Source organism: Geotrypetes seraphini, chromosome 14, assembly GCF_902459505.1.
Source record: "Geotrypetes seraphini chromosome 14, aGeoSer1.1, whole genome shotgun sequence".
NCBI lineage: Eukaryota > Metazoa > Chordata > Amphibia > Gymnophiona > Dermophiidae > Geotrypetes > Geotrypetes seraphini.
Genome location: NC_047097.1, coordinates 11,106,916 through 11,132,707, shown reverse-complemented (window position 1 = coordinate 11,132,707; position 25,792 = coordinate 11,106,916). Strand labels below are relative to the sequence as shown.

General features: G+C 42.1%; 1 protein-coding gene across 1 annotated transcript in view; it reads left to right on the top strand.

The window, feature by feature from the left end:
- Positions 1–10,140, top strand: part of SHF (Src homology 2 domain containing F) — a 407,737-nt gene extending 397,597 nt beyond the window's left edge. The window contains exon 6 of the mRNA XM_033921025.1: positions 8,332–10,140. Coding sequence (XP_033776916.1) covers positions 8,332–8,518 — 187 coding nt within the window. The 3' untranslated portion in view covers positions 8,519–10,140. The remainder of the gene's footprint in view (positions 1–8,331) is intronic.
- The last annotated feature ends 15,652 nt before the right edge of the window (positions 10,141–25,792 follow it).

Genomic DNA, 25,792 nt, shown 5'->3' with positions numbered 1-25,792 from the left:
CGGAGCTGTTTAAAATTAACTTTTACCATGGTGCGCTGGAGTCTTGCACGCAATTGTCTGGGCCGAAATGTCAGCGCGGCTTTGTCTCATCACCCCTTTGGTCATGCATAGGCAAGTTCACAGCCCAGAACTGATGTCAGAAGCTAGGTATGAATGTAAAAACAATATGGTGGTTTTTCAGTCTTTCTACTTCTCCCTTCTGTATTTGCTGAACCAACCGTCCACTCTTATTCTCTTTCCCTTACAAAGTGGGGGAGATGATCTAAATCAGACCTGCTGCTTTTTTTGTGTGTCTGCAGAAGGTGACCGAGGGTCACACAGCAATGAAATGTGCGAATGCTGAAGCCGGGTCTGTCGCAGTTCTTCCCAGTGCCTCTCCTGAGAGCCATCACTCAGACAGTCTGGAATCGAGAAGCCATTCTCTCGCTGATCACTTGACTAAGTTTTATAAAAAATGACAGCAGAGCTGAAATTTCATTTACTGCCTCTATTGATGTGTGTGTTTTCCCCCTAACAGAATCATATTTGATATGTCTGCTTCTCCTTGGTGTTCTATTTTTTTTTTTTCTTTCTTTCTGGTGCTTTCCAACTAATGGAATGTTGGAAAAAATTATGTAAAAGGAAGATCCGTCTGTCTAAATGTCCATCCATTTGTATCCACTATAGCACTCCAGAAAAGGAATAGGAATTTACCTAATTTGCATTTCGGAAGAATATGTGAATGCTGAATGGGTAGCATTGGATCAGTGTTTTCAGAGAACCGTGTTGGCACTGTTTTAATTGAAACTGTTAGAAGCTGTAGCACACTCGCTACTGCTTCATTTCTGAATCGCTCCCAGCGGCACAGAGATGAGAAAATTGAAGCGACTAGACAAGGATGCTGCCAAAAGAAACCTTCAATGTCGCATTGGCCCACACTTCCAAAGACACCCCTACCTACTTCTATAATAATTGCCTACATCCACCCACAGATCCCAACCAAATACCCCCATGCATTTAATATTACCTTTCTACCCCAAACTTATTCACACTCCATAGCACCCCTATGTATGTGCCATGTATACTCTCTCACGCACAGCTATGTCTCACACCTTCCTACAGAGAAGTACCTGCCCTATGGCATATACATACAAGTACTACAAAATAAAAATTTGGCAGAAAAACTTCAAATCCCCTTGCAAGACTGACAAAGCACTGAATCAAAAAATAGGATTTGATAGCTAATAATTAATAAAAGGACAAATCAGTACGGGCCAAAAAAGTTAAATAATAAATAAATATATAGAACTTTTTTAGCCCCAGGCAGTAAACTCATAGGTGACCAGCACCAGGTTAATAACCTAAATAAGTTCTGCCCCGTACGTCATCTAGTCCTGTGCAAAATGCATACAAACAGCCAGTGAAAGACTTCAATCAATATTGAAAGGGGAAAAGAAGAAAAAAAGGACGGTTCAAAAACCCCTCCCCAAGTGAAAAAAATTAATCAAAAAATGAAAGGAATATATATCAGTATCCACAAAAACAATAATATTCAATAGTGTCAGAAACAATTGTCCAAGTTATATGAATCAAAAACTTATCTGAAGCACGAAGAATTCTTGTCACAGTTCGGAGCACAGGGAATTTCTGTCATGTGATGGGAATTCCCTGTGCTCCGAACTGTGACAAGAATTCTTAATGCTTCAGATAAGTTTTTGATTCAGTGCTTTGTCAGTCTTGAAAGGGGATTTGACGTTTTCCTGCCAATTTTTTGTTTTGTAGTATTTATCGTTGTATTTATAATAATAACTTTATTATTTTATACCGCCATTACCAGGAGTTCTAAGCAATTTACTCTAAGAGGAACTGGACAATCAGCGAAGTACAATCATTCAATAAAAATACAATCATTCAGTAAAATGCAAATTACAATCATTTGGCTTACTTAGGTTTGTTTGTGACCTCTTGACATACATTCAAGCCCTTACAAATATTACCCATGCAGATACAGGGGCAGTTGCTAGCCCAGCTTTTCAATTCACACACTCTCACACAGGCAACTAGGGATGGGCTGTCATTTCTAACAATATAGTACATATCAATGGCACGTCCTATGATTTACCAAACAAAAATGAACAGGAAACTCCCCCCCACACACACAGACAACACACACATTTCATGGCTTTCTCTTCACCAATAATGTACATCAGTGTATCACAAACTGTGTGCCTCCTGAGATTTCTGGTGTGCCGCGACACACTGAAAAAGAGGAGAGTTGCCCATGCCGGCTGCCTGCCTACAGGACGTGCCTCTTGCGGCTCTCCTCCTGGCCGGCGTTTCTCCTCTTCTCCCTACACCTCCCGGATCCCTCCATCGGCAGGGTTGCGGTCAGACGGGCCTCTGCACATGTGCGGATGTCGACACAATGACGTCATCATGTCGACGTTCAAGTGCCTTCCAGCCGGGGCATTGGATTTAGTGTGCCATCGTCTGGAAAGTTTGGGAGACACTGATGTACACTATGTGAAAAAAGACACACTTTTTAGAAAGAATGCATACTTTCTCCCAAATTATCATGTATGTGCAAATTCAGGAAAAGAGTACGCTATCTTTCTGAAGTGCGGTCTAAAATATGGTCTTTGTCCCAAATATTGGAGAGAGTTTGAGAGCATCTTCAGTAGCTGGAATGTGAGGACAGTGCTGGGGGCAGACTTTTACGGTCTGTGTCCTGCAAATGACAAGGCGAAATCAGATAGGTTGGAGTGGGCCTCGAAAGCAGCTCCAGTAGTTGTAACATAAAGACAGTGCCGGGCAGACTTCTATAGTCGATGTCCGAGAAATACCAAAGAAAGACCAGGATCAAGTATTTTATATCCCATTCTTTGTTGGTGTAATCACAAATTGATAAGTGTGGCTGCTGGACAGACTGGATGGACCATTCAGGTCTTTATCTGCTGTCATTTACTAGGTTGCTGTGTTAAATAGGGCTGTGTTTAATAGGGTTAAATGTGGAAAGAGGTTGTGCTATTTCCAGAAAGTGAAAAGACAAAAAGTGGAACCAAGTCCTGGACTTGCAGGAGTTAAAAATCGCAACATTTATTGGTGTGAATTAAAAATATATATAATATAATGTCTTGGAATATATAATATATAAAAACATATTATAAAAATCTAACTGATGCAAACAGTTTCAAAACATGAAAAAGTGCTATATATGTGTGGAAGACGGACCCTACACGGACCGTGTTTCGGCAATGAAATGCCTTCCTCAGGGGTCCTTAGCACAGTAAGCTTGAAAAAATACAGCCAGATGCATCATGGGATGTACTGTGGTACAAGTTTTCTGACTTATCAGAAACCAGTGGCGTTGCAAGGGTGAGAGGCGTCTGGGGTGGTGGTGCCCCCCTCATCCTTGTCTCTGCCCCCCAATCTTTCCCCACCCACAGCTGTGCGCATGCTCCCTTCCCTTCCTCATACTGTTCACCGCTTCAACCAACAACGTCAACGCGCTCCTCACGACCATGTCGTCTTCCTCTGACATCACTTCCTATGCGCGGCACCCAGAAGTGACGTCAGCAGGAGCCAACTCGGTCAGGAAGAGCACGCTGAAGTCGTTACTCGCGGCAATGAACAACTAGAAGTATGGGGGAAGGGAAGGGGGCATGCGAGTGGTGGGGGAAGGGGCAGAGAGGAGGAGGGGTGCCGGCGCTCCCACCATGACTGCGTCCCTCTTACTACCCCACGGCTACTAACAATTGAGATTTTCATCTCTTGTATGCACACGTTCCCCTACCACACCATCACACTTGTCCCTTCATCTATGCCAGGGTTTCTCAGCCTGCGGTGCATGGACCGCCTGTTGGGGGTATGCGAGCTGCCCGCCCGCCCCCTGCCCACCGCTGCTCACTGTCACCCGTCCGCTACATTTAATTACCCCCTGCTGCTGCCGCAACTCCAAAAGGGCCAGGAGCATGCAGCCGGCACATAAGCCTTCCCCATGACGTCAATGCTGACGTCGGAGAGAAGGTCCGGGCCAGCCAAGCAGCGATTGAAAATGGACGGCAGAAATTGCACTATAATTAATATTATTATTATGGGAGTGGAGTCAGGGGCGGAGTTTGGCCGGGGGTACTCGATTTGTTAGGCTTAGGGGGTACTTGGCTTGAAAAGGTTGAGAAACACTGATCTACACATCCAGAGCAAAAATGTTCTGTAACTTTACAAAAAAGTTTCGGCAGATTGAAAGTGTCATGGGAGATGATGAAGAAATTTATATAGCAGGGTATGACCATAATATAAGTAGCACTGGCGACAGCTAGATCCGCTTTGAAAATGAATACCCCACAAAATTTCTCCAGACACCTTTGACAAAGGTGTTCAGGTATAATGAGAATTCTCTAGGCAGATAGCTTGTGTCCTTGGTGCCGATCTACCTACTGGGGGTAGAAGCCATGAAATGGGATAAGAGATCCAGCTTCCTGTAAGAGAGAGAAGCTCATAAAGTGCACCAAGTTATGTCTACAGTAACCTCTCTATCCTGATCTGTTGGCACTTGAATCTGCTTATCTCCATGGGCTGTATGCTGCAGCTTTCAGCAGAGCTGACCTTTGAAAGCTTCCTGCCCGGGTTCCCTTGCTGATTGCCAGAGTGAAGTGTTCTACAGAGTCTGTCTTCAGCTGTGAGCCATGTCTCTTGGGTGAAACATTACTAATGACTTTTGCTGCTAAGGATAAGAGGAAAGGAATGAAATGACATTGCTGATCAAATGTGTACCAGAGGGACTCCAGGAGAGCACAAGTTTGTATGCGTGCCACTGTCCCTTAGCGTTCACAAGGCAAATCTTAGTTACTATAATTCATTTCCTCTCTTTGTTTTCACTGATAATGAAGAGATAGTGGATTACCAATTGGACAATAATTAGTATGACAATAGCAAAACTTGCCCATAAGTAAGGAGACTTTTTGGGTAGGACTGTGAGTCTCATCCACCTGGCCACTTTCTACACTTTCTTATGATCCCTCCAGCTTTATTCAATGAAGGTTATTATAGGGATGGGATTAGAGGTAAGTTATAAAATTAATCAGGGATCACTGTTCAGGCACTAGGCCTGATGGGCCGCCGCGGGAGCGGATCGCTGAGCAAGATGGACCTCTGGTCTGACTCAGCGGGGGCAACTTCTTATGTTCTTAAGGTTACCCTTTTCCTCGGTTAGTTCTGCCCTTAATCCAGCTGTTTTCATCCTTCCCAATAAGGACTTCACCAGTGGTGTGCGGCGACATTTATAGCAGGGGATTTAGTAGATGAGCTAAACCAGGGGTAACTACCTTGGCCCTCATCAAGTCAGAAATTCAGTATTTCCACAATGAATATGCATGAGATCTATTTTCATACAGTGGAGGCAGCGCATCTAATACATAGTCATTGGAGAGATCCTAAAAACCCCAACTAGACTGAGGTTCTCGAAGACCGAAGCTGGATACTCCTATGCTACATATTAGTGTAATACATACCCAAGGTTAATGTGCGCACTTTGTGCGAAACGATGTCATGTCTTGGTCTCTTTCTGTGTTACCTATAATATTTACTATTTCTCCTTTTGACTTCTGTATTGATGTGAGGTCAGTATTGCTATCACCTTTATAAAACCTAACCTTCAGAGTGATATACAGGCTGGCATTATATGGTGTAGCATTGCAAATTCCAGAAAATCTACTACTTAGTAGCTTCATCTCATGCCCCCTAGTCGTAGTACCATATTTTTTGTTCTATAAGATGCACCTGTCCATAAGACGCACCCCCCCCCTGTAGAGGAGGAAAACCAAGGAAAAAAAATTTCCTCTTCTACAGGGGGGGTGCGTCTGGTGGACTGGGGCCGGGGAGCCCACAGCCCGAAGCCGCCCGCAGCCGAAGCAGCCCACCCAAAGCCGCCCGCAATCTAAGGAGCCCGCCCACAGCTCACAGTGAAAGCAGCCCGCCCGAAGCCCCCCGGTACCTTTTTAAAGTTGCAGTGGTCCAACACGCTCTCCTGCTGGATGGCTGGCTTTGGTAGCAGAGCAGCGCTTCGCAGGAGCGCGACCTTTACGCTTCCTGCCTGGTCCCGCGTCGCTCAGTGATTGGCTGAACTGAGATCAGCCAATCACTGAGTGGCGCGGGACCAGGCAGGAAGCGCAAAGATCACGCTCCTGTGTCACGCTGCTCTGCTACCAAAGCCAGCTGTCCAGCAGGAGAGCGCGCTGGACCACCGCAACTTTAAAAAGGTACCGGGAGGGGGAAGGTGTGTTCGCTCCATAAGATGCACCCACTTTTCTACCCCCTTTTGGGGTGGGAAATCCTGAAAACCCGACTGGATTGCGGCCCTCAAGGAGGGACTTTGAGATCCTTGCTTTAGCCTCTTCTTATAGGGAAGTTTTCCCATCCCTTTTATCATTTTTGTCACCCTTCTCTGTACCTTTCTAATTCCACTATGCCCTGTCTCAGAAAAAGCTACATTTTTCAAAAATTAGATATTCATATATAAAAGAAGTCTAGTTGGTTCTTATACAGTAATTACACTTCAACTATTCAAGCATCACAATTTGTTTCTAATAGTAATATCAAATGATTGCACTAGAGCAGGGCTGCCCAAGTCCGGTCCTCGAGATCTACTGGCAGGCCAGGATTTCAGGATATCTACAATAAATATGCATGGGAGAGATTTGCCTGCACTGCCTTCTTGGTATGCAAATCTCTCTCTCATGCATGTTCATTGTGGATATCCTAAAAACCTGGCTTGCCAGTAGATCTCGAGGACTGGACTTGGGAAGTCCTGCACCAGAGCATTCAAGTTTAAGAGCATGAAAATAAGTGACACTTTTTATAGTTTTAGTAGTGTTAATGCTTAAAAAGGGTGTGTTTCATTCTTGAAAGTCCCAATGACACCCGAAAAAATCTACTTGAACCTAATCCAACGTATGTGGCTGCAGACTTGCCAGAAAACCTCTAATGATAATAATTAAAATGCCATACCACAGATCTCCATAATGAGCAGACAAAAAAGGAAAATCTGTTTTGTACACCAATGACTTCATTCATTATCTGAACCCTTCTTAAAATAAGCAGGTATCAGTCATTCTCTGATGACACATGCATGTGCTTTAGCACTTCTACCAAGTCATTATTGATTTCAAATAGTTTGTCAGAGCAAAGACAACTAGAAGTACTTAATCCATTCCCCTCATGCAGATAGTACTGTTCAGAGTCTAAATTGCTAAATATTTAAAGAGTATTGCAACCTGTTTGTCTTTGCTCTTGTTCTCTGGATCAGTTCCCACCCTCTGCAAAAGGAAGGCTGGAAGGGGAAGGCCCAGCGCTACTTAGACTCCCTTAAACCATGTACATCCTATGAAACCATGAATGAGCTCAGGGATAGGAGTGAGAAACACTAATGCCAGCTACAAGTTTTATTTATTTATCAAGCCCCAAACACCTGGCCCAGCCATTTACCATGATGATCACCATATCATCCGTGGAATTTGGCGTTGAGGTTGTTCTCTCACATATTCACTAGGCCTGCCTGCCTGCCACTAGGCCTGCCTGCCCTGTCCCTACCTACTACTAGACCACCAGAGGGGGGACAGGGTGTAGAACCTGGCAAGGAGAATTTGGTTCAGAATTTTTTTTTTCTTGTTTTCCTCCTCTAAATCTAGGGTACGTCTTATGGAGTGAAAAAATACAGTATTTAGTCCTTGCTGACAATCAATTGTGAAGCATTGTAATGTAACATACTACCGTAATCTGAATTACTGTATTTTTTTTATTTTTTACTGCTGTAATTGTCCTTTGCTTAGGTTTGACTTATTCTTGAATGCATTCCTTGAAAATTGGGCAAATAAATATTTTTAAAAAGGAAACCAACAAAATTCATCTTATACAGATTTGGAATGGCCTCATGTTTAGACACCTGACAGCTTTGGTTTTTTTTAAATGTTTTGTCATTGTTTTTATTTCTGTTATGTCTAGAGCAGGGGTAGGCAATTCCGGTCCGCGAGAGCCAGAGCCAGGTCAGGTTTTCAGGATATCCACAATAAATATGCATGAGATAGATTTGCATCTCAATGAGGCAGTGCAAATCCATCTCATACATATTCATTGTGGATATCTTGAAAACCTGACCTGCCTATGGCTCTTGAAGACTGGAATTGCCTCCCCCTGGTCTAGAGGCATTTAAAATCTGTAAGTAACCAGGACCTCTCTGGATTTCTGAGGGGCCTGGTTCCATTCTCTGTATCTTTGGGCCAGTCTGTGACATCATATGAGAGAGCAATTTAGTAAATTTTCTTTCTCTCTTTTTTTTCTCTCTTCTTCCCAAAATAGGAGTAACCAAGGCTTCATGCATATGAAACTCTCCCGAACCAAAGAAAGCAAATATGTCTTGGGGCAGAACAGTCCACCTTTTGATAGTGTGCCGGAGATCATCCATTACTACGCCAGCCGGAAATTACCCATCAAAGGAGCAGAACATATGTCTTTGCTGTATCCAGTGGCTATTCGGACTTTATAGCATGCTGAGACAACTGTGAGATTACTTGCCAAGGAGGTTTGGTCTACCCACAGCATCCTGCTTCAGGAGTCCTTGTGTCTACGCCTTGGACAGTGTGTGAACTGTGGACTACAGACCAGTCTGTTACACTTCTGTTAACTTATTATGACATAGTTTGTGGTGGGATGGATTCTGCCCACAGGAAACAAGGAGAAAGTATTGATCAGCAGAGCCTGTACATGCACATTTGAAGCCAGACTGCTTTGTAATCCAGGCCTCTAGCTCCACGTACACGAGGATAACCTTGAACTGTTTGTTATAGCGTTCCAAGAAATGATGGTATTTATAAATCAATAGGTCTTCTTCGTTTGATTTTTACACAACAGCTGACATCAGCAGTAAGGGGGTAACTGACAACATGCTTCTGGACTCTTAATTGATCCGAGGCCCTTCTATGCCAGTATGTTGTGCTTCAGGGCACCACATGGAATGTTTTCTGCTGCCATCGTTGTGCAACATCCGGATGGCGTCGCCCTAAAAGGAGACAGGATAAATTCAGTCTTACCAGGAGCCGTACCCCAAACTAGATGCCTCTGCTAAAACTGGAGGTGTCAGGTCTGCTGTAATGCTACTGTGTCATTAGAGCATCAGAGTTACACATACCAGCAGGCACTGGGGCACAAGGACCTCACTCTGACATGATTGTTTGGAAGTTAAGGACCAGCATCCTACATTTTGGCTTTGTTGTTGGTGGTGTTTTTTTTTCCCTCAGGTGTTATATTTTTTTTTTCTGCCCTTGTTCCATTTCGGTACTTATATAGTTCTGTTGGCTTCTGCAGAAGAAAACAAGCATGTTAATCTCAGAAGACAGGAAGAATTCCGTGGAAAATATATGGGATTTCAGCAGAGGGTCCCTTATAACATTAGGGTGTGTCAATTTTAAGGGGTAGAGTTTTGTTTTGTTTTTTTCAAACTTTGCAAACTACTAGTGACCAAATTTTGCAGTTTTGTTTGCTGAATCTAAATCTGTCTTCAGAAACTGTTTAACGTGAATCTTACCTCCATCAAATCACAGTTGAAATAATGTAGAAATTAAGAAATATTTATTTGAACATACAAATAGTCTGAATTACTTCTGTAGCTATATAAATGTCTTTAAAACGCCTTTTATGCGGTTAATTTAATGTTGTTTAACAAACTTCAGCAGAGTTTGCTTCTGTTTCGTTTCTTGAGCTCCCTACTGACCGTCTGACCCTTAATGGTCCCTCCTCTCCTGATTGTACACATGACCAATGGCCTCAGTTGTCATTTTTACACACCTTTTTAGGAACTGGGTGTGTGATGGCCAGTCTGGAACCACCATGAGTTCCAGAGTTGATCTCTGCTGTTGTCATGGTACAGGTGAGAACAGGCTCAGAACCTCTGAAACTCCAGTTAAGTAATTGGGTAAGCAGTGGTATAGTGGAGAGGGGGGCAAGAGGAGAAGTCCGCCCTGGATGCCATTTTGCTCAGTGCACCAGCACCCCTCCTTCACCCCCCCCCCCATACCTTGTTAACTTTGGCGCGCTCTCTCATGCCACTTCCAGGACCTGCGCCTAGGACGTGAGGTCGGAGAGATCGCCGAAGCCAACGCAGACATTAAGTTGGTGGCAGCTTGTGCCAGAGTTGAAAAGGTGCAGGGCAGGGGCACCACTCACCCTCGCTATGCCACTGTGGGTGAGTGCAGTTGCCTCGGTGCTGATGGGTGGTGTTTTCCTGAGTCTCACCCTGCTGTCTCCAGGCTGCGTCTTCTCATCTCCTTCACCTCTGATCATCAGTACCTTCGCCACTGCATCGCTTCTCTCCTGTTCCTCCTCACCACACAACATAGCTTGCAAAACCGTCTTGCTGTAATCATATCAAGCTGACCTTCTCACTGTAGGCATGACTACCTGCCTTACTCCTCTTCACACAGGTTTTTGGTTTTTTTTTCAACAGTTGCAGCTGGAAGAGGAGATGCCTGGGACCTTGTGGCCAATTGCTGTTTATTTTTATAATGATTTATCAAAAAAATATACAAGCTGAATATCCAAAAAATCAAAAAAATAACCAACAAATATTCAAGGTATAACTGTTAATAGTGGAAGGTAACAGGCTGAAAGGCAAGTATCTAACCCGCAGAAGATTTTTTGAAGCAGTTGCTCTTTTTCTAAAGATATTCCCCTGACGCAGCCACTTGGCGAAACAGGGCCTGTCGGGAATATTGAGTTCATTAATTGAGTCTGGTTCCGTACTGGAGCAACGGATATTTAATTCCACTGCCTGTGGGAGATGAATGGAAGATAAGTGCAAGTTTTTTACAGTTTTTTGCTGTTATTTGCAGTTTAATTTGTGTATCTTAAACTGTAACTTTATAAATCTTTTCCATGGAGTTTTTTGATCTGGGATGTGTTTTGTATGCCAGTTTATAACTGGTCATATAGTTTCTTGGTTTTTTTCCTTGAAACACAGGTCTTTTCTCCATGTTAGATACTTGCCTTTCAGCCTGTTACCTTCCACTATTAGCAGCTATACCTAGAATATTTGTTGGGGTTTTTTTTTTTAATTTTTATAATGAACCACTTTACCATGTAAAACCCAACACAGAACTCTACAATCATTCTTAAGTTTGACAGATTCTTTCCTTTCAGATTATGCCTGTAAATCCATATTCTCATGAACACCTTAGAGCTCTTGTGAGCCATATACCGTATTTTCACGCATATAACGCGCGCGTTATACACGATTTTACAAACCGAGTATAACCATGCGCGTTATATGTGTGAGCGCGTTATACAATTTTTTTTTTCTCATTGCGATCCGGCATCCCCCCTGCGAACCGGCATCCTCCCCCCCCCCCGCTCGTGTCACCCCCCCCTCCCCCGCGATCCTACATCCCCCCTGCACTGCAAAGACATTGCTTACCCGATTGGGCACCGGCACCAGCACCAATGCACAAGACGTGCCAGTGATAGTGCCCGAAAATCCTCCCTCGCCTGGCTGGGCGGTGCGAGGGAGATCCTCTCTCTTCCCTGTGCTGGGCTGGTCTGGGCTGTGAGCATTTGCGCATGCTCAAAGCCTTCTGGTCTCGCTCTCTCCGAGATTCTCAGATTCAGAAACTCGGAGAGAGCGAGACCAGAAGGCTTTGAGCATGCGCAAATGCTCAAAGCCCAGTCCAGCCCGGCACAGGGAAGAGGGAAGATCTCCCTCGCACCGCCCAGCCCAGGCGAGAGAGGATCTTCGGGCACTGGCACGTCCTGTGCATTGGTGCTGGTGCCGGTGCCCAATCGGGTAAGCAATGTCTTTGCGGTGCTGGGGGGGATGTAGGATCGCGGGGGAGGGGGGAGGATGCCGGTTCGCAGACCAGAAGAGGGAGTAAGCGGGGGTGGCGGGAGGAGGTTATAGCAGCATGCGCGGTATACGCGTGTGCGTGCTATATATAGATTATTTTTTTACAGCAATGCTTTGTTCCCGCGCACTATACGCGTATGCGTGTTATACACGTATGCGCGTTATATGCGTGAAAATACGGTACTGTGTGGCACAGGTCCTGTTTCCAACTGAGCCAGATCCTTTCTAATGGTAGTTACAATTCTGTAGCCATAGTTTTGATGAGTGCTTAAGAGCTGAGAAAGATCAGGGCCAACAGAGATCTTAGCAAAATCAGGATTTATTTCCAGTTTAGTAGCATTTTCCAGTGGGACCTGCCCATTTGTTGTTGCTTAATATCTTGCCATCTAAAGCAGTCGCCAAGTGCCTGAAATGGTCATTCGCCCGTGTGCACCACACCAGGCTTCTTCTCCTCAACATAATTCATCACTCCTTCCTCCCAGCCAGTGTTTACATTTCAGAAATCGCCTCCAGTAGCTTGAAGGATTTTGTCTGCTCCTCTTTCTCTCTGCCCTGCAACCAAATTATCAGTAATTTATTTCTGCATGAGTCTTCTCTCTTTAGTTGTTTTTTTTCAAGATCAAAATGCCACAGATATCTTGGCTCCATGCAAACTGTGTAATGTTCCTCTTTCACCATACCTGGATACATTTGTTTTCCCTTTAACATAACCTTGGTATCATCACAACGACCATGAAAGAAAATGCAGCTGCAATTCCTCCTCAAACTGTAACATCCAGGTTTCTCATGACTTTCGCCTGATCCCTCTTCACCTTGTTGCGATCAATCCACCAAAGCAGAGTCCAAGTGAGTGATGAGTCCCGCATCCATTCAGGCAGCAGTAGTAATCTCTGCTGTCTCTCTCAGTCCGTTATCAAAAAAGGGGGCAAGTAACTCAAACAATTTTTTTACTGTTGAGTGACTAAAAATAAATAGTCCAAATATTGTGAAATAGTCACTCTAAAGATCAAAATAAAGTAATCTTAATCAAGTGAATGTCAACTTCTAATTGAACTCTGCTCAGAGACATGAAGGCAGGATATCACCACTTCACCACCCAATCATTGCAGTGTTCAATACGATTTCAACATGATAATGACGGGACTTGTTTGAACTAATACAAGCCACACAGGCTATAAATTTAGCATCTTATATAGAAAACTTAGAGCTGTACGGAAAAATATGAGACTTAACTTAAAGCTCACTGGTTCCGACATGCCACGTTTCGGTACTGCTTCAGGGAACCGACAAAAACTTTGAACTCAGTTTCAGTTCAAGGGTGTAGTCTCCCAAACTTACAACAGGCTGCTCCAACAGGTTGGAGCGTTAGGAAGAAGTAATATGTATGGCGAAAAATAGCAGCCTGTTGTAAGTTTGGGGAATTTCATCCCCTTTATCATCTTCTTTGAACCTTTTCTAATTCCACTATTGTATATCTTTTTTGAGATACTGCAATCAGAATTGAATGCAGGACACAAGGTGAGGTTACACCATGGAATGATACAGAGGCATTATAATATTCTTTGTCTTATTTACCATCCATTTTCTAATAATTCCTAGCATCCTATTTGCTTTTTTGGCCACGCCCCACATTGAGCAGAAGGTTTCAGCATATTGTCTACAATGACACCTAGATCTTTTTCTTGGGTGCTGATCCCTGAAGTGGATCCTAGCATCTAGTAAATCTGACTTGGATTATTATTCCCAACGTGCATGTTAGTCTATGGCCGTGTTAGTGTTTGGCATGTGCTAATTCGATTAGCGCACACTAATTGGTTAGCACACCTTAGTAAAAGAAGGGGCGAATTGAGTCTGCCTTTTGGATGACCAGTCGTCCAGTTTCCTAAGGTCTTCCGGCAATTTTTCACAGTTTACTTGCGTTTTAACAACTTTGAACAGTTTAGGGCTCCTTTTACTAAGGTGAGCTAGCGGTTTTAGCGTGCGCTAGACGCTAACGCCACCATAGAGCTGGCATTAGTTTTTTACTGTTTAGCTTGGGGTTTGCGTGCGCTAATCTTCAGCGCGCGCTAAAAACGCTAGCGCACCTTAGTAAAAGGAGCTCTTAGTGTCACCTGCAAATTTAATCACCTCACTTGTCATTCTAATATCCAGATCATTTATAAATATGTTAAACAGCACCAGTCCCAGTATAGATCCCTGTGGCACACCACTATTTACCCTCCTCCATTGAGAAAAGTGACTTTTTTTATCCTATCCTATGACAGTTGTAAACAGTCTTGTTTTCCTTTTGGACATTTTCAATTTTAGATTATCGCTATGACAATTCTGTGTTGAAAACCTGTGAATGAAAAAAAAATGAAACTAATGTGTTAATGTCAATATGGGTAAATAAGTAAGATAAATTGATAACTGAGGCACAAAAGACATTAATAGGCAATGCAAACACATAAAAACTATTATGAGTGCATTTAAACATACTTTAGTAATTTGTGGATTTTTGCAGAATTTTCTAGGAATTCCATGTAAGTAGAGAGCATATTACACAAAATTTAAAGGTAGTTGTTGATTTTCCACATGAAATAGTACCAAATTTCACTAGTGCTTTTTTTAAAATTATTTGATAAATACTACCCAACTGTTAGTGTAGTCACTTAAATGTATACCACTAACTATTTTCTGTATTCTAAATCTCTATTCATGTGAAGCGATACAATGCCCGTTCACATACTGCGGCATCATATGCACTGCTAAGAGACTATTTCTGTAAATCCTATTCCAGACATTAACTTAAATATAAGTTTATGTATACACATTTTTCTTTTTCTTTTTCTTTTTATTTCTTATTTTCGTGCTAGTGTTACTAATATTCCTTTGTAAACTTCCTATTTATGCTCTTATTCTTCATTTCTATTCAATTTATTTAGATGTTTTTTCATATTTAATTAGCTACTTAGCTTCGAGGTTAGCTCTCAAAATTCATCGATGCCACCTCTCCCGACATGCATGTTTCAAGCAGAATTTTTCTTCAGGGTCGAAGGGAACGATCGAGGGAGCAGTCATTCGATTCAAATTGAATAGAAATGAAGAATAAGAGCATAAATAGGAAGTTTACAAAGGAATATTAGTAACACTAGCATGAATTGTCGAAACTTAAAATGGAGTTTAGAGTTCTGATTGAAATAAACAATGAAGTGGACTGACGAAGACAAGAGGGAGCTGGGCACTACCTATGGTCCAGTTAGTATCTGAAGGTCCATACAAAAGAAAATAAGAAATAAAAAGAAAAAGAAAAACGTGTATACATAAACTTATATATTTAAGTTAATGTCTGGAATAGGATTTATAGAAATAGTCTCTTAGCAGTGCATTTGATGCCGCAGTATGTGAACGAACAAGAATAGTCTCCCAAAACCCCAAGAAGAGGAACTAGATGAGAGGGAGAGACCTCCTGTAAAGTGAAAATACTACTACCACTCAAAAATAAATCATATAAGTTTTTATAGAGAGCCTTCAGTCACACAGCCTCCCTCCGGGAACCCCCAGAAGAAACGGCTGCCACTGGCTTACACCCAGCAAGGTGTTAACTGTGAAACGTCCCCGGGCTCTCTGTGAAATTTAGTGATAAATAACACAAAAGTGCTGATAGATGCAAACTAAATCAAAACACACTCTACAGCAGGGGTGTCAAAGTCCCTCCTCAAGGGCCGGAATCCAGTCGGGTTTTCTGGATTTCCCCAATGAATATGCATTGAAAGCAGTGCATGCAAATAGATCTCATGCAGATTCATTGGGGAAATCCTGAAAACCCGACTGGATTCTGGCCCTTGAGGACCGACTTTGACACCTGTGCTCTACAGGTAGTCTCTACCCCTGATCCAGGGGGCCCGAACAAGAAGTTCGAATGTCCAATTTCAACTATGCAAAGCCAATAGGAAGTACTTATATGATTTATTTTTGAGTGGTAGTAGTATTTTCACTTTACAGGAGGTCTCTCCCTCTCATCTAGTTCCTCTTCTTGGGGTTTTGGGAGACTATTCTTGTTTGAACGTTGCTTTATCTCCCATTTTTCGGGTTTTGTTAATATGCAGTATGTGAACGGGCATTGTATAGCTTCGCATGACTAGAGATGTCAAAAGAACACAGAAAATAGTTAGTGGTATACATTTAAGTGACTAAGTTTTTTTTAAAAATTATGACATTATGACAGCTCCAAAATTGACACACCCTGTTGACACATGGAGCTGTGCTCACCTAAGCTGGAGTTCAAGCACAAGGAATGATGTTCTACTTCATGAGAGAAAGGGGAAGAGATGGGTTAGTAGCAGCCCTTCATGTCACACACTTCTTTTTCTCTTCACATTTGGAAACGGTTGTCGGACTAAGGGCTCCTTTTACGGAGGTGCGCTAGCATTTTTAGCGCGCGCTATTCCGCACGTTAAAGCCGTAACGCAGCGTTGTAAAAAGAGCCCTAAGTATTGCACAAGTCTGAGTGAATGCTTTTTACATGTTAAAACACCCTGGGGCATCAGGGCCCGGTGATATCTGACTGTCCCTGCTGCCAGTACCCGATTCAGCTCTGCTCGTACTGTTTTCAGTTCATTTTCTTTCCTTGTGTGTATGTTTGTGAGCATTGGCTCGTTTAATAACACTGTCAAATTGAGATATTATATATACACCTATCTGTGTCTATAGGTATATGTATATCTATAGTTATGGATATAGACACGAAGACAAGAGAGGTTAAAGCAAAGACAATCTTTGATTTGTACAATCTGTGTAGGGTTATGTTATTAATTATAAAAGAAGAGACATTCAGTTCCCTTTGTCTTCTGTGTTCATTTGCATTTCTGAGGCAAAGTGCGTGTTTAGAAATTCCAGAGAGCTCCTCCTCCTTATTCATTTTTAAAATGACACCATGTCAGGGTCTAGATCACCCACATAGATCAGGTTTAAAGGCTCTTTACCATGCCGTCTCTTCACAGAAGAGATGGATGTATACTTTTGGCCTAAGAACCAGGTTCATTTGTAGGTTCTATTTATTCTAAAGAAGAGACTTTTGTGGGGAATCTCAAGGATATTTGGGGGATCATTTTCCAAAAGAATTTTTGCATGTAAAAGGTCTCTAATAAAATTACCCTATAGGGTATGCATGTTGACAAGATGGCACTTTATAATGAATTGTGTGTAGGTATGTGTAGGGGAAAAGGTGATTTTGGTAGAGTGTAGTCAGAGTTGTGAATTACCTACGCTCTGAGTACCATCTCCTTTCTCTCACTCTCTCTTCCCCTGCCATGCAACATCTATCTCTCCCCTCCCCCAATTCAGCATTACCCTGTCTCTTTCCCCCTCACTCCAGCATAGCTCCCTTTTTTTCCATCTCTTTCCCCATCCTTCCCACGTAGCCTCATCTTGGGTCGGTTGCAACAGCAGGAAGATGCACAAGACCGTTTCACTAAATACGCCACTGCTCGCTCCGCTGGTCCCGTCCTTTGATGTAGGAACTTGATTTTCATCAGAGGCAATGAGTCCGGCAAGACTGGCAGTGGGGTGTGCTGGAAAACAGTCTTTCACGTTATTCTATTCTTTTTATTGCTGCCGTTATTGTCGAAGACCTGGGTAAGTAGTGGGCTGAATGTCGGTGGCAGCAGGAGAGAGGACAGGTTGTGTTTGGGGCTGGAGAGGCTAAGCCTCCCCCAGCCTTCCTATATAGGGTGTCTATGCACTGCTGCCTCACATACACTTCTCCCTCCGTATTCGCGGTTTCGATTATTCACGGTTTTTAGCTTACTGGCTCCTCCCCCCAAATTACGTCAGCTTACATAGAGAAATCGCTGATTCCAAGTGTTTACAGAGAAAATCGCTGATTCCCGGCACTTTCGTCACCATGTTCTGCTTCTCCTTCAGGAAAAGGCCAGGTCTCCCACCATGTTATTTGCGGTTTCACCATATTCACAATGGTTTTTAATAGAAAGCAGCAAATAACATATGAAAAAGTTATTTACGGTTTTTCTGTATTTGTGGTTCTGTTAATCCCCTATTACAGCGAATACGGAGGGAGAAGTGTACTCCCATGGAGTAAATATATGTTGAGAACCAATGCTCTAAATGACTTGAGGTATACCTCTTTTGTCTACTATCAGAAGCTTGTGTATCTCATATTAAAGAACAATGTATACATAAAATTTACTGACTTCAAATCTATATAAGAACCCAGGTTGTTTCCCTTTGAAAATCTGTATCAATTATGCACATTTAAAGCACTTCTGCAACGATGTGGGCTGTTTTGAAAATTACCCCCATAAAGACCTTGGAGTTGGCACTTGGATTCCATTTCTGAACCTGTATCTCAGACCTCTTATTGGTCAAGACTGGTCAATTCTGCACATTTAAAGCACTTTTGCAATGATGTAGGCTGCTTTGAAAATTGCCCCCATAAAGACCTTGGAGTTGGCACAGTAGTCTACCAGCAGCCTTGGATTCCATTTCTGAACCTGTGTCTCAGACCTCTTATTGGTCAAGACTGGAAATGCTCAAGAGACATCATTTACTACCTCTGCAAAGGAACCTCGCTGTTTCGCAAGGACATCACCATAAATCAGGCTGCAAACTGAAATAAGGGTCATGCCTCTTGCCCGAGACCACCATCATAACAGCTAGTCTTAGAGGCAGACATTAAAGCAGGAACCAGCCCTGGTAGCTGCTAAATTATTTGGTGTGCTTTGAACTAGAAGTACCAGAAATGAATAACAATGAAGTGACCAGGCTAGAAAAATAATAAAGATACCATAAATCCAGGTCTGCAGTGCTTGTACCTAATTAGTATGACATGGACCACAACGCAGCAGTAGCAGAACAAAAATGTTTAAAATAGCATTGAAGGGCTTTGATTTTGATGTAGGTTACTTCAGCTCACACTACTAAAACACAAGTCTCATTGGTTTAACGTAATAAGAAAAGAATTTGTAACCGATGATTTATAATTGATCGATGATTTATAATTTATCTACACCAGGGATCTCAAAGTCCCTCTTTGAGGGCCGCAATCCAGTCGGGTTTTCAGGATTTCCCCAATGAATATGCATTGAAAGCAGTGCATGCACATAGATCTCATGCATATTCATTGGGGAAATCCTGAAACCCCGATTGGATTGCGGCCCTCAAGGAGGGACTTTGAGATCCCTGATCTACACAGAATGAGGGATTTCCTCTAATGCTGTGAACTTTGGATATAAAGGTCCTTATAAATTAATCTTTATTTCATAGAGGAAATGGTGCTTAGAGTTTGCTTGGTTAAGATTTCATGATATAGCAGCTCTGTGTTATGTAATAAAGGCAACGTATGTGTCCAGGTGCCGGGGAAATTAGGTGGAACACATTTATGTGCACACACAAAAAGTAGAAGCACCACGAGAGAATTTGTACGCTGCTGGGGGGTGATTGTAGGAGTCTGTTTTATCAAGGCACTTAGATGTGCCTTTGGTGCTTTACTAAAACGGAAGCCTTTTTTCACATTGGCACCCTGTTATGAAATTGCACAGTGAACGACGTCGGAAAAAGACAAATATCCATTCTGCTCAACAAGGTGGCCATCCACTACTCTAGGTAGCCCAGTCCTGCATGCTTAAACGCTGGTTGTGAAGTAAGAGATATGGGTCTTGTATGCTGCTTTTTCTAGGTGTGGTTACAATCAAAGTGGTTTGCGTATTTTAGACAGGTACTTATTTTGTACCTGGGGCAATGAAGTGTTTAATGACTTACCCAGAATCAGAAGCTGTAGTGGGAATTGAACTCGGAACCTCAGGCTGCCGAGGCAGCTACTCTAACCACTATGCCACTCCTCTGCCAAGTCTCCATCATGTCAACCATATAGGCAGCCAAACTTGATGGAGGCTTGGTTATAACCATGTATCATTGCCGGGTATTGCTGGCAGTATACAATTTACCAGGCACGATATCTTCCCTCCCACCTGAGCTACACAGCATGCCTCACTCGCAGCATCTGACAATAAGGTGATCTTTTGGAGTTGCTGAAGCTTCACCTGCCTTTTTGCCATTGGTGGGACACCGATTTCTCTAAGTTATCTTCTATGAATTTGAAAAAAGGCAATTTTGTGTGTTAAACCAGGTTTGATATGTAAAAATGGAGTTTTAGGGAACTACTCCGATGTATGCATGTACTGAGGGAAGCATTCCTGGGGGCAAGATAGAGACAGAGAATGTACTTGCATACATAGTTTTGGATTCCCATGGGAAAAGTGCCCACACCAATGTGTATAATCTTCTTGGGTTAATTACAATAAAACCTCAGCGAATGTAATCAAATACCTTATTTTAACAATAATTGAATTTTTTAGCCTAAGCTTCCAGATAATGCTCAAGGTGGCTTTCAGCATTAATTCAAGTACAAGATCCTGCCCAAGAAGCTTACGGGGCAATTCTATAGCCTGCCGTCTGAGCACCAATTCCATGAAGGCATCTGGGCATAGAATAATGGTGTAAGGCTGCTTTGGCATGCCAAACTTTAGGTATGGTCACTTATGCCAGGTCAATGGCTACCCTGAAGTTGGCATGCCTAAGTGGACTAAGTAATGCGCATGACTGATAGTACTCTATGAGCTGTGTGTGCCTCTTTGGAATGCCCCCATGTCCTGCACTTGCTCTACCCACATCCAAGCTATCTTATAGAATAGTGCGTAATGTACTTTACTTATAAGTTCTTATTAAATCATCGTGTGTGCAGGCAAAAACTGCATTACAGCACATGCCCAGTTGTAGAATTGTACTGCAACAGTCTAAGTGGGTACCTATGGCAATAGGAAATAAAGTGATTACCCATAGTCACGTCACTATAGAGAAGTGGAATTTGAAGTTTGCTCTGAAACTAGGCTGCTCCTAATCAATACAATCTTCATTTTGTAGACAAGGGTCCCTTTGAACCAATTAAGCATATTAGTTGCCAGTTATTGGTGCATGGCAAAAAAAAAAAAAATCTTTTTTTTTTTAGTATTCCTAGATTTGGTACTTAGGATGCTCATGCACATGTCTGATTCATGGCTTCGCTTCCGTCTTCCAAGATTATTAGATATTTGATATATCATTTATCAGGTACTAACTAACTAAACTGTTTACAATAAGTAATATATAAAAACATACAGTATAAAATTAAATAAAACAATGACAAGTAAAATTAACTATAAAGAGGGGATTCGAGGACTGACAAAAACTAACACGATAGGAAGGAAAGGACAAAAGGGAGTAAAAAAAAAATACATCGGGATAAAAATGAAAGCAAAAGGGGGTGAGTGGGGGTATGGAAAATATGAGAGGGAAGGGGTCGCTTCTAAGGAATTGTTTTGTTCTATGCTGAGACGTTGTCCTATACTGAAAAGGAAGGGAGGGGTCTCAGGTATTAAATGCATCTTTAAAGAAATATTATCAAGCTTTATAGTCTCCTGAGCTTTATTCAAACAAAGAACTTGAGACCCAGTGGCAGTGGGTCTAGGTAGGATTAAGGCATAAGAAAACTATGCCTAAGGCCCAAATATTTCAGTGGAGCCTTCTCAGATATGTACTGTCATGACTTCCAGAGTAGATTTTTGCCCTGCTGAGTAAATTCTTGCCAGACAGGGGGATGGATGGGAAAAGAAGGAACCAGAAGTGCCTGGTGTCTGCAGAGATCTGTCTATTCCCTTTGTCCTCTCTGCATTGTCCTCCAGTCAACAGGGACAGTCGGTGAGCAGCGGCCTATACTTCCTCCTCTGTCAATTTTCTTCTACTGTCAGAAATACATGGTGCCCCATTTTAGGAACTTTAAAATGTATTAATAGTACAATGAAGGTTCCAATGTGCTTGTTTGCGTAGGACTCACCAAAGGGTTAATCCTGACCTAAATGAGTCACAAACCCCCTTTTTTTTTTTTCATCATGTTGTGTTTCACCTCCTGTTTTCCTCATTAATTACTGAAATCAATAAAGCTTGGTTGTACCGTAACAAATTATCATTATGGAAGGAAGTGGTTATTGTTTACCATTGGTTATATTGCATTTTGAATTATAGTTTAAAGTTGGGCATATTGGAAGCTTCTGTCCAACATGGTACGATAGCATAATGCAAACGCTGAAGATGTCCCAGTGTGACTTCTCTCTGCGTTGTGCTTCTCTAATGTGTCCCGTAAAAATAGCAGTCAACGTTCCTTGTATGAAAAACACGTTAAATAGAATGAACTAGGATGATTGGCAGAATGACGTTAAAACAGTTCACAATTTAAATGCCTTTCACTTTTCTTTAATGTCTTTTCAGTAAACATATTCAGCATCCAAGACCCTGCTGTGTATGTCTTGAGTTTGATGAGGATTCTTTGGTTGACTGTGCGTCTATGTCTCTATACTTTCAACAATAAAAAGAAAAACAAGCTATTCTTTGCAGCTTGGTTCAGTTTTATGATGGTTAATCTGGTTTATAACTCTATACAAAATATCACTTTTACTGTTGGCCATAAAGCAGGTCATTCCATTGAGAAGGGCCGGACCTTCACCCTACCATTCTATATTTGTCTTTTAGTGCTCTAATAATTTGTTACTGGATATTTAAATATTGTACTGAACAAATGTAACACACAAAGAGACCCCCAAAACCAGCTTATGGGGGGATATGTATAAATTGAATTACAAGATTTACATGATGCCCTGTCTCTTGAGGGAGATGTCCTTACAACCAAAAACCAGCCTTTATATATAAACGCCTTCCTGAGGGGACACTGGTTCGAATGGCAGTAGCGACAAAAGCACTCGGAAAGTAGGCAGGCAGCTGAAAAAAACCTCTAGGCGGTTTAAAACGCATCAGGGCATGCACCTTTCCACCCTTTAACGCTAAACCTGACACCTAGAGGGGTTTTTTGGCTGCTGTCTACTTTGCCAAGTGCTTTTGTCGCTACTGCCATACGAACCAGTATCTCCTCAGGAAGGCCTTTATATATGCTAAAACTACGAGCCTTGTTGGAACTGTGTTTATGAACAAACAAAGGATAGTTTCGGGTTGAAAGGACGTCTCCCTTCCTTTTCTTCTGTACTGTTGATATTTGTCCGTTTGCCGTCTCTTGAGCCACAAGCTTGCACCATCATATCAGACTGATTATGATTCTATGTAAATATACAATTTTTGCTCAGCTGCATATCTGTGTCATAACGTATGGCTTGAGATCGGGCTCTTCAGTTTCCAGCCCAATGAATTGTGGTCCTTTATAGTCCTAGTCGTCTAATGAAATGCAGAATTGCAGTCACTTTCATTAGTGATCATATATCTTTATGTCGGAAGGCACAGGTTGAGTCCAAAGGTATTGCAAACCCATTAGAGGGCCTGAATGGAGGAGGGGGGCTAGAATGGAGGCCTTCAGGGAACAAGATTAAAATAACGATGAGCCAAGAGCCTCCTTCAGCTCTACAGTGCACTATTCAATTATTTAGTCTACTTCGATCTACCACTGGCTGAGGCTGTGTCCCATTTGCATAAATAGAGATGCAGTCCTGCCTTTCATGGGAGCTTTGAGTGAACTGAAAGTTTTGACATGGAATAGTTGTGAAATTCTGCCCTCAATGTAATTGAATCCTCTATGGCACTATTTCTTGACCAAGACCTCAGGACACACACAGCAAGTCAGGTTTTGCAGGACATCCACAATGAATATGCATTCGCTAGATTTGGATGCCCTGCCTACTTGCTATGCAAATCTATCTCGCACACAACTGTGGGTCTCCTGAAAACCAGACTGGGGACTGGATTGAGAACCATTGCAGTAAAGAGTGGTAGTGACCATAGCTTAAAGGGGTGTCAAATGTCAGTCCTCAAGGGCCGCAATCCAGTTGGCTTTTCAGGATTTCCCCAATGAATATACATGAGATCTAGTAGCATACAATGAAAGCAGTGCATGCAAATAGATCTCATGCATATTCATTGGGGAAATCCTGAAAATCTGACTGGATTGAGGCTCTTGAGGACTGACATTTGACACCCTTAAGTAGTAAAATTCTAGGCCAGGGCTGCCCAAGTCTGATCCTTGAGATCTACTAGCAGAATGAATATACATGAGAGAGATTTGCCTGCACTGCCTTCTTGGTATGCAAATCTCTCTCATGCATGTTCGTTGTGGATATCCTGAAAACCTGGCCTGCAGTAGATCTCGAGGACCGGACTTGGGCAGCCCTGTTCTAGGCATTCTACTACCCATCCAGTGTACTGTGCAATGTTGTCAAGATAGTAGCTGTACTTGAACCCATCATGGAATAAAGAATTTGGGGATGGAAAAAGTAAGTCATACATATGAAAGAGGCAGAAAAAAAACTACCAAAATTTAAAGTGCCAACTGCCACCCATAAAAATGATTTGACTTTCAACATCTCTTAGTTATGGGCAGACAGAAGGCAGGACAGGTTTGCTGAGTCTCTGAGCTACAAGTGTATTACAAAGAAGAGTAATAGTTGTGAGAAAAAGGTGTAGACATCAAACTTTTCCATTTCAGGGATCTGGTCACTAGTGTCGCTTTCCATGGTGTACAATTGTGTCTGTGCTAGAGCCCTGCAATGGAAGTGTTTTTTTCTTAATATTTCACTACAGTTTTCTTGCTGTTCTGTGTGTATACAATACATACATATATGTGATCTATGTAATTTTGTGCTCTAAGCGATGTTTGTTCCTCTCTTACTTGCCAAATGTATATAATGAATGTAATGTTTTGAACTCTGAATGAAAACAGAATTATAATTAAAGACAAAAAATGACAACTTTGAAAGAGTTCATACTTTATTTTGTTAACCATGGTTAACACTACTATGGAAATTGTTCTAGGTTTGTAGGTGGGATTTTCATTCCTTTTTTTAAAATTCTTTATTGATTTCCCACATATGAACAGTGCAAAATGCAAATATAACAACATATAATATATCAATAAAAGCACTTTCGTCTTACAAATATACATGAACAACCATTTTCCCCACCCCCACCCACCCTCTCAATGATTCAAATATGTAGTAATTTAATCCCACCCTGGATGTATATTCTCAAAGGACCCAGTTAAGATAGAAGTATCCCCCCTCTCCCTGGATGTCTGTGGAAACAAACAAAAACCAAAAATAACTACAGTGAAGTAACAAAAGACGTCAACGGACCCCCAAACCAGTTTAAACATTACTATGCCCCAATATGTCAACATTCATTTTTTCATATCTATAGCTGGAGCATAGATTGGCCCACCAGAAAGGAAAATTTAGGCACTCATTTTTCCAGTTTCGAGTTACCATCTGCATAACTATCCCAGTCATAATTAAGAAAAGCCGGCATTTATATCGGTCCATGGGGGGGCTTAATATGTAATAATGTACCACATATAACTACCTCATATGTCAAAGGAATTGTTGAGTCCAGTATGAGATTAATCCAGTGGTCTCAAAGTCCCCCCTCGAGGGCCGCAATCCATTCGGGTTTTCAGGATTTCCCCAATGAATATGCATGAGATCTATGTGCATGCACTGCTTTCAATGCATATTCATTGGGGAAATCCTGAAAACCCGACTGGATTGCGGCCCTCAAGGAGGGACTTTGAGATCCCTGGATTAATCTGTCCCCATATTGACTTCCAGAGGTTGAGTATCAAAGAACAATAGAACTACAGATGATCCAGCTTCCCTACGTCCAGATGACAGTGCCAACATCTATTAGATTTAGAACTGTCTAACTTGTATAACCTAACAGGGGTCCAAAAAGATCCTGAAGATCTTGGCATCATAATAAGAGTAGATGATGAATGATGAGAACAAAGTCCACCCATCCAATCCACTTTGTTGTCTCATTATTTATTTTATTTAAAGATCTTATAAGTTTCAGCAAAGTACAACAAAACCTACAGATGAAAATAGTGGCCAAATAGGTCAAATA